Source organism: Haemorhous mexicanus, chromosome 10 (genome assembly GCF_027477595.1).
Source record: "Haemorhous mexicanus isolate bHaeMex1 chromosome 10, bHaeMex1.pri, whole genome shotgun sequence".
In the NCBI taxonomy this organism is placed as follows: Eukaryota; Metazoa; Chordata; class Aves; order Passeriformes; family Fringillidae; genus Haemorhous; species Haemorhous mexicanus.
The window spans coordinates 20,504,811-20,515,197 of record NC_082350.1 but is presented as its reverse complement, the minus strand read 5'-3'; the positions used below and the strand labels follow the sequence as shown (position 1 = coordinate 20,515,197).

Below are 10,387 nucleotides of genomic sequence, written 5' to 3'. Positions count from 1 at the left end.
GCTGGACCCTTGAAACTCTCTCAAAGAGGGCTGTAAAAGGAGGTGCATTTTCTCCACACTCCCCAGGGCAGCAGCAGTCTCAGTTGAGCAATGGTCTCTGCTTAGCCTGCAGGTGTTTGGGGTTTCCCAGTTCTAAATCCTGATGTGTGTTTAAAGCTGTTTATTCACAATAGATTTGGATGTTGTTGAATCCTCATGACTGTGGTCTATTTAAAAGAAGTCCTTCTTAAGACAGTGGTCAGAAACCAGGAATATGTGTGTCTCCATGAGACAGAAGCAGCCCTGTCTGAAATACATTTTTATCAGATTAAAAAGCATTTACTGCCTGAAAGCATGTTTAATATAGAGCAGTAAAAATTTTTTCTCTCTTCTTTGTAACTATTACCAATGTCTTAATGTATCACTGGAGCATTTCCTGAATTTTCTGTTTTGTTTCAGGTCCTGCTTCCCAAGGGCCACTCTTCACTCTCACTGTTACTGGTACATTTCTGTCCCAGTGCTGGTTTGGGAGCAGGGTCCCAGGTGGAAGCCATGGGCAGATACAACCTCAGCCTGGTTGTCTGTCCTATTTTGGGGGAGATTTTGAGTTTAATTCCTAGCTTTGCCATAGACCTGCTGGGCAGCCTTGGACAAAAACCTGTCACTAGCTGAAAAACACAAAGGGGGAACAACACAAAGGTTGCAGAAGGGAAAAAAGGTGTTTATGTAAAACTTCCAAAAACCAGGGGCTCATTGCTGGGACATCAGCCAAACAAAAATTATAAATTGCTATAAATTACTGAGCTACTTCTCCAGAGTTATTATACTGCAAAACCAGAAATCTTATTTTGTTTTCAGTTTCTCCCTGCCTTGTTTCAGAGACCATATTTCTTATAAACAAGATTCTTATTTCAGTATTCATTAGATTGTCTGTCAAGGAGAGCAGCTGGTGTTGATGAATTGATTAAGACACTCAGGACAGTTCAGCTTAAAGAAGAAAAGACACAACAGATTTCAAAGACATGAAGGCTGCTGTGAACAATAAACAGCTTTCTTCCCCCCACATTCAGGGTGGACAAAATCCTAAGTTTTTAATTGCACAGAAGACTCAGGTTAGAGAGGAAAGTGTTTTGCCATTAAGGTTATTGCAGTATTTCAACAGGAAGGCCTTGGAGAGCAGCCTGGCAGGACCAGGCACGTGCAGCTCCCTGACTGCCAAGAGTCCTTCCTCACCTACAACCTCAGACATCCCTCCCCACCTTCCTCATCACCTGGTGACTCCTGTGATTTTCAAACAGAAACTCCAAAAGCAAAATTATTCCCCTTTATTCTGCTCATTTACAAGTCCTCACAGAGAAAGCAGAATAGAATGGCAGAGGAGCTGGACAGAACTCTTGGAATTCCTATATCCATGTAAAAAGTGATCCAGCTGCAAATGCAAAGAAAGTCACAATGTGCTGATTTCAGACTAACAGAGAACTATGGGCACAGAGTTCACATCCTTATTGTTTGTTATTGTCCAATTCAGAGGCACAATTTACCTGCAACTGGAAAAGCATTTGATGGAAACACTCAGTTGATTTATCCACCCAGCCAAGCAAACAGTAATAAGCCAGGAGATAAATAAATAAATGGGTCAACAAGTATTTTGCTCTTGAATGCTCAAGGTAAGAAATCATATACCTAAAGCCCCAAATTGGAGATCAATCACTGTCCAGACAGCAGCACCAAACTACATCTCTATACAGCTGACATTCCAAGAATTATTGGAGAATTTCCTGCTTGAACAACACACAGGGCAAAGTTATAATTTGGTCCCTATGAAAACTATATTGAATGATTTTCCCATAGAATTAGCTGCAGGAATTGGATAGAAATAAATAGGATAAAATAATAGAATATTTAATTCAGCACACACAGCAAGTTTTACCAATCTGAGCATGAGATGGTAAACAACAGAATTGCAACTACACAAACTCCTATTTCTGTGTCTTGGGAATTGGCTCCTGGCTTCAAATTACTCACTGCTAGAAAGCAGTTTGCTCCCATCCACCTAATCAGCACCTGACTTTTCTGCAGTGCTCAAGCAAACTGAAGACAGATGGGCTGTAGCCAAAGAAAGGGAAAGAACTGCAAAACTTTCAAGTAACTATTTAAGAAGTAAACTAAGTGCAATTCTTCACTATTGTCCTGTGGTGGGAATTCGCTACTTTAAAAACTAATCACTTATCAGAAATTAAGGGATATATGTTAAAATCATTGTGGCTCCCAAGCAATATGAATACATGGTTATTGTATATATTGTATGTCATAAAAAAAGGTCTTTTTCCATATTTTATATTTTTTCAGTGCAGCCCAAGTGCAACAGCCAGCAGACACTGTGCTCCAAGTGGCTTCTGGAACGGCAAATGATGCAGCAGCACAACTCCCTGAGCAAGAAAGAGGCTGTGGGGACCCAGTGCAGCTTTGGAGAGCCCCCAGCCATGTCCACATGACACAACCCCCACCTATGCCCCTCTGCCTGGCATTTATTAAGGCAGGACCCAAACCTTCAGATATTCTTGTCAGCAGAAAGCATTTGAAGCAAGGACAAAGGTACAAATTAAACTAAATGGAGCCTGCAGATGTCATGGTTTCCACCAAGGCTGAGCCAACACACAAGGAGCAAAAGCTGCCTTAGGCTTGTGGCATGAGCACATCAGCACAGGAAGCTTGATCTTTAGTGGATGGATTTTTGATAGGTCAGAATAAAAAGTCCTTCATCCACCACCATCTCTTTTCAGAAGGGCTGCCCTAGGTCTGCTTGCACTGAAGTAATTGGGGATTTCCCAACAGCATCACTGTGAGCTGGGCCCTTTGATTCTCTAATTGGGAAGGAAGAGCACTCAGTCTGAGCTGTCATCAGTCCAGTGAAGACTTGAAAATGTTCAAGAACATGTAACTCAGAAAGCTCAGAATACAGTGTTCTCAAGGTTAAAATCAGGGCACTCAGCATCTAGAACAAGTCAGAAAAGCTCTGTGGAAAAAAAGAAAATAGTCTGCTGAAAGTACTCAAGCTCTATCAAGATGTCTTGACATATTTTTGAAGCCAAGATCTTGACTTAGTAACTGAAGAATTAATCTGGAAGCAGAACCTTTTTATATGACATCTGTTAAGAAAACCTGTCTTTATTAATCCTCCAACCAAGCCTTTATGGCACCAATTTTCAGTTAGTCAGATAACCATGAAAGCCCCTGCACTGCAGAACTCCTGGGTCAGCTTTCCTTAAGGACAAAATACTAACTGGGGCATCATCATTCTCTACAGAATCATCAATAAATTCCTCCCAAATTATTATTCCATTGCAGCTGCCCTGTGCTGACATCAGCAAACCAAAGATATTGCTTTGACTTCCATTAAATCATTTCCCTGTGAGGTAGGGAACATGGATTTTATGAATAACTGAGACCACAAGCTCCTACAGAGTTGTAAGAATCAGGCTGTAACTAAAGACCAAAGGGAAGAGTTGGGAAGCAGTGGAATAAGGCACCTACCTGGAATGCTGTCTCCTCTTCCCAGGATGGATCTGGCCATCACTACCATGTGAGAGTAACATGTACATAACACAACACTTCCCTGTGGTTCCTGCATTTGCACTAATGAAATATCAGCTCACAGTCTGCCTCAGAACCATGAAACTGCTCCAGCACTGCTGCCTCAAAATCCAGGTGATGCAGAAATCCTGCAATGAGCTTGGACTCCAGGTGAAGGGAAGGCAAGACCGGTTTTACACTTGTAAAACAGAGTCCCTCCTCTGTTTTCAATTCATTACAGGCACTTTTCAACAGCAAGTTTCAAAATATTAGAATCAATTTTGATAGCATTACTGAGAAAACTACTACTTCAGGATATAGAGCAAATCAGCAATCTACAAGAAAAAGCAGCAATTTCACCATAAATTGTTGACACATTGAAAAGAAACATTGACACATTGAAAAGAAACTGCCCAGGTTCCCTCACTTGGATAATGACATGACCCACAATTCCAAAAGAATTAAATCATTATATATATGATGGATGTATGCTATTTCACACGTGAATCTGAATGGTTTCACACATTTATCTGCAATACATTAACACAAACAATGTTGCTCTGCTCAGCCAAACTGAGTTCTCTGCAGCACCAGATCTCCCCGTGAGATTCCATCACCAGGTAGGAGCTGCTCCCAGGCCTCCAGAATCTTCCACACAGCTGCAAGCACCACGGGACTCTGCTTCTGTAGCACAGGTGTAGGGGTAAGGGGAAGATGGAGCATGTAAAACACAAGATAAATCAGTTCCCCTAAATGGAACAGCAGGACAGGGTGGCAGGGGAGGGTGTCACCATCACAGGATCTACTGTGTGCTCACAAAGATCCTGCAGCCACACACTGCATTAGCTCCTGCTGCTGTTTGCACCTTGTCTCATGTGAAAATGTGCCAAACCAAATATTAAAAATAGTGTTTCAGTCTGTCACTTCCCCAGCCTAATGATATGCAAATCTTCCATCCCAAGCGTCTAAAATTATTGGTATATAACATTCAGCCAAGGTAATATCAAAATATATTTTATTCTGGACCTCTTTCAGATCTGATTCAAATTACAGTTGTCAAAGCAATACAATGCAAAGGGAAACTGCAACAGAAAATGTGCCTAGAGGGGATATAAGGGCCTTGGGGACAAATCATTGTGATGTAGAACCAAAATACATCATAAAGTGTAATTAACATGGTCCAGGACAGTATAGAACATCTATATCAGTCTTCTTTAGACAATAATCATGAAAACTGAACAATAAAAGTCCTTTAAACAAGTACAAAAAACTGTCATGGGCTGGTTTACACTTTTACAACAGTTGTAGTTTAACTGGATAACTGAAGAAATGATGCAGACATTTTAATCCAGTGCTATAGGTAGGCTCACAGAATTAGACCCAAAGGATTTGTAACTCCAAATGAAACCATTACAACTACAATGTCAATGTCAGGAGAGAGAGAAAATTACTTCTGTATTCTAGAATTACTGTTCTGCACACTGCAGTCTGTTGAGGACAAGATTGCAAAGTACACTGGACTAGCAACAACATGCAGACTGTTTTCTTGTATTTACCCACAAATGTCAAAAAACATTATGAAGTAAAAACGAATGATTATTTAAAAATAAAAAAACAAAACAAAACAAAAACATGCCTCAAGTTATTGTCAAGCTTCAAACTTAAAGGCAGAGAAAGCAAATTATGTACTCAAAACTACTGATCTGAAGCACTATTAACACTAAATCTGCAATCCACTCAAAACGGCAGATTTTCCTGCCTCCCACCAGACTGACAGTGAAGACAGTCACACTTTCACAGCTCGTGGTATTTCAGAGCTTTCTCTAGAGGGAGAAGTGAGGACTGCTCCATGTCTCTCTCCCTACGGAAAATGTCAGGGATCTCGATGGAGATTTACTGCTGTCTCCCGAAGCCGCATTTGCTGCTAACATGCCACAATGTTGCTTCTGCTTTCTTCAGGCGTCTGGAGAGGGTGGAAGTGATCCCACCGGGGAATGGCTCTACAGGGCTTTGGGAAGGGAGGAGCTATCCTGCTCGTCAGCCAAAAAGGAACTGGGCTAAATCCAGCAGGCCCTGCTCTGGCAAAACCCCACGGACACTGGGGACCCTCGGCTCGAGGGGGATGAGGCTGATTTTATCCACGCTGGGGCTCGGCACAGCCCCGGCACCGCTCGCCCTGGCAAGGGTCAAGTGACAGAGAGTGGGATTCCTGGTGAAGTAAAGACTGGAAAAAGCAGATCCCAAGGCTCCCCTCTCTGCTGAACAGACAACCTTGTATTTACAGGCTGAACCCCCCCGTTTGCAGTGGCAATGAAGCTCCTTTAATGAATTAAAGGTGTCAGCTGCTGAGGTCGCTCTGGTGGCAACCGGCACGGCCGCCCTGTGCCGCCCACTGCTCTCCCTAAACACAAAGGACATTCCCCATCAGACGCCCCAGCATGAGGTAAGCAGTGTAAGGAAAAAGGAGTGCTTTTTAAAATGAAAATCAATTAAAATTGGTAGAAATCTTTGGCCTTTCTCTCAAGATGCATTAAAGTGTCACGAAATCAAGAAACATGCTTCGAAATGCCATGTCGTTCTGACTCTGGTAACTACTACCTCCCCTCCACCCAACCCAGAAAAAGAGGCACTTTTAGTGTTTCATATAAGATTTCCAATCATCTAGTAGACATGCTAAATAACCCTGCACAATGGTAGTCCCAGAATAAACTCAGTTTATCAACATTACAAAGAGTCTAAAAAAGCTTTTATGAAGACCTAGATATTCTCTTAACTACACTAAAAAGTCCACTGGTTGGGAATCTTTACATCAATTTAAAAATGCAGAAAAAGGTGAAGTAAAAATAGAAAAAGACGAACTCTACAGAAACCTGGATCTGGTCATGCAAAAATGACAAACGGGATTCTGAGATGGATGCACAGAAAGACAGCGAACTCAAGAGCAGTTCATTTCTTACCCCACCATTAATTCTGAGCCCAGCTTTTCCCCTTCCTTTTATCCTCTGTTCGGATATTTGCCTGTTATCTTGTTGAGCTGATAAAAATAGGAACAACTCCATCCATAAGACTGAGCACGCACGTACACGCTACACAAAGTCAGGGCCTTGCTGCCATCTGGCTTCCCCTTTGAAAGGAGCAATTTGGACAGTCTACCCCACCCTGGAACACGAGGCCTTTGTGCTATAAAAACCTGCAATTAACGTCACTGTTCTGCGGTGGTTTTGCCTGGTGTTTGGTTGACGGGGTGGCAGAACGCGGCGTGCGGCGGCTCCGGGCGTGCGGGAGCAGGAGCAGCACTGTGGCATGCGAGGCAGGACAGCTGGACAGCTACGGCCAGAGCTGGGCTTGGGGACACTGCCTGGGGACCCTGACTGGCCTGGGGACCCTGGCCTGGCCCCGTGGCAGTGGGACCCCTCGGCTCGGGGGCGCTGGCCTGGCCCCAGGGCAGCGGGCACTGCCCGCGCAGCGCTCGAGCCAACGGAGCCGACGTTCCTGACAGCCCTGGCCCGGACACGCTGGAGCTCTGGTGTTCTCTATTTCTGAGTGTGTGATGCTATGCTGAAGCAACTAGAATTGCAACCAAAACAGCTGATGATTGAGAAAGAGGAAAATGGCAATACCCTAAAACATGGCTGTGTGATTTTGCAGCTATGTCACAGAATTCCACCACAATTCGGTTTAGATTGGCTGAAAGAATCATCCAATAACTTTTATGAAAATGAATAAACTGTCCATATTAAAATACAAAAGTACTATCAAGAATCACTTCTGACTTTCAGATTTAAATTCAGTGCAATTGACAAATGCATTGCTAAACGAAAAATGCAGCTTAAACATACTCAAAACATTTGTGTCTATTCCTGGGAGCACAGTTTAAAATTATTGCACAGAATTTTTTTTTATTTTTATTTTTTTTTTCATTAAATGACAGAGGTCAGCCACAGTCATGGACCTCCAGCAATAAAAGCAATATTTCAAGTGCCAGACACTCAATATATTAGGTTTCCTACATATTGTAACTCACAGGGTAATTGCTCAAAACATTTGCAATATGTTCCAAAACCCTAAAAATAGCTGGCACAGAACCACCACAGATAACTGTCTTTATGGATATGACTTGGTGTTGGTTTTAAATGCTGTGTATGATAGCAGTATAATCCTGGGGTGTATATAAACCATGTATTATTGTTGACTTGTCTTAACCACTGGCAAATTGCTACCCTACCTTAGCCAAACTCAGACTTGCTTCAAGTCATGTTTATTTCATGGAAATAGCAGAAATCGATGCCTAAAGAACAATGGTTAAAATGTCAAAGCTGCATTATCTCAATTAAATGAATTTATGCTTAACTTGGACAGGGGAAAAAGAGCCCCAAATGAATAAAAAAATAGGTTAGAGACTAACAATCGTAAGTCACAAAATTAATTGTGATTGAAATAGTGTTATAAAACCGATAACTTTGCAAAGCTCTGTAATATAAACCATTCCTTAAGTAAAATGTCTGTGACATAAATTTGACAACCTCTCTTTTTATAAATTTACACTCTTGGAATCTTATGCAAGACATGATGCAACCTTTTCGACTACACATACGCATAAACACAACCTCATGCTATCATTTACAAATAAAATCACTATTAGTATACTTTTAATCACATGAGCAGAAAAAGGTTTGCCATATACATCTGTCATTGTAAGAAAAATACTTGATATTGTAAACAGAGTAAAAGACACTATATAGTAGTGATTATTAAAAAAATAGCAGCTTACATCTACCCTATATTTGGAAAAAAATGTAGTCACAAGATACAATAAACTGCAGGACTGGAGCAGCAGGGGAATTAGTGCAAGTATTCATCTTTTAAATAAGCTGAATCACTGCTATTAAAATAAACTTGAAGCAAGTCCTCTGTTTAAGATTTTTTTTTTTTAAATCTAAGGTAGTAAACATTTTGCCTCTTAATGGCAGTGTTATCAAATATATGCCAAAGATTTTATTTCAATAAAGAAAAATTACATGAAATACTTTTAATACTGGAGTTTGGTTACAATTATACATCTAAGCTCCTACAAATAATGATGGGCAACTCTCAAAGAAGCTGTGGCATGAACCCTTGTCCAGAAAGATCTTAACCTCCTAAACAAATCCCCCAGCTATACTTTGCTCCTTTTCACAATAGTGCACAATTTAACCATATTTTAGCTATGGTCTTAAAGCAACAGAAGATGCATTTTTCCTCTTTATTTTTTTCTCCTTTTTTTTTTGCATCCCTGTTTGTTTTCTTTTTCCTGTGTTTTTGTGCCCTTCTGTTCTTACGCTTGGCAGAATTATGTCCCAAATAAGAAATTACTGCATTTCAGCCATGTCACCAGAAAATCAAACATAGCATTATACCCATTTCCATCCTGCTTTGTAGATGAGAAGGACGTGGAATATCACGCTGCAAAGAAGGATTTTTTTTCTCTTTCTTCTCTCTCCCTAATCCCTTTTCCACCCTCCCTCTGTTCACAAAATTGTGCTCTGGGAGCCACAAAATGTACCAAACATTATCAGGTTCAAACTACCTCTTCAAAGAATGCATCAAAACATGTTTCAAAGAAACGCCTTTTTTTTTTTTTTCCCCAAGGTGAAAAAATATAAACAAGAAACTAAATCACTCCCTTACTTCATGCATCCGTAAACTTAACCAAAACAAAACAGAAAATCCAATGTTGAAAAGCAAAGGAAAAAAAACTACTGCTGCAGATTTCTGTAAGTCCATTTTCTCTGTACACACAAACTGCTCAACTACTGAGAAGGAAAACAAAAATACCCCACAAATCCACGTGAGAATGGATCTCATGGGGGAAGGGGTAATGAAGGCTGCCATTAGTATCTTCTGATTTTGGTATGTATATGGGTCTGCTCTTGTATATGGTATATTTCTCTCTCTCTCTCGCTCTCTTCTGTTTTTCATATCCAAAAACCTTTAAATGTTATTTTGGGGCACAGCAGATTCCAGCACTTGGTGAACAGGATTCACAAGCTGTGACAAAACTCTGTCATCCTCTTCAGGGTGTAATTATTTTTTTTCTTTCTCCTCCTTTTTTTTTTTTTCTCCTTTTTTTTTTTTATATACAGTATATGTATATATTTCTTTTACATTTGGCTGTAGTGGACTGGCCATGGTTCGATTGGGACTGTAGCAGTACATGGGTCAGGGACAGTCTTTTGGCTATGTACACATTCATAGTCGGTCCATGGCTTCCAACTAAGAGCGCTATTTCCGGAGGTCTAGTACACAAACCTGCAAAGAGAGAGACACACATGCAGCAGCTGCACAGCACCACGGCCTTCCACAGCTCTGGGTGAAGCATCAGAGCAAAACCTGCCACGTGGGTGCTGTCAGCTTAACCTTGAATCTATTGACAATGATTAAATAATATCAAAATGACCAGGTGAGCCCTTTATGAACTAAGGGCACTGCTGCCTCCAGAATTACAATCAGAGCAGCAACAACATCTTATGTAAGCTGTTTGCCTGTTATTTAATACTGTGAGGCTGAGAACTGACTCTAATTTCATTTTATATTTTTACAAACTAGATTCAAGTACATGGACAAGTACTAAAATAGATCAGAAAAAACAGTTAACTGTGTACAAATTCTGCTTTTAGTCTTCCCAAAATCTCCACTAAGTAGTGCTGCTGGGACTGTCAGATATAGAAATCTATTAGTAAAAAATAACCACACACAAGATAACACCAGGTGCAAGCACATTTAAAATAGAGTGGAGGAGAAGGGCTTTTGCTAGCAAACAATATAGAACAATTAAGTCCAACATTTTTTTAAAATA

General features: G+C 40.8%; 1 protein-coding gene across 4 annotated transcripts in view; it reads right to left on the bottom strand.

Moving 5' to 3' along the window:
• Positions 1 to 4,550: 4,550 nt before the first annotated feature.
• The window catches only part of TBL1XR1 (TBL1X/Y related 1), a 108,374-nt gene continuing 102,537 nt past the window's right edge, over positions 4,551 to 10,387 (bottom strand). For all 4 annotated transcript variants that reach the window (XM_059855747.1, XM_059855748.1, XM_059855749.1 and 1 more), the window contains one exon: positions 4,551 to 9,840. In XM_059855747.1, the coding sequence (XP_059711730.1) occupies positions 9,814 to 9,840 (27 nt within the window). In that variant the 3' untranslated portion in view covers positions 4,551 to 9,813. The remainder of the gene's footprint in view (positions 9,841 to 10,387) is intronic.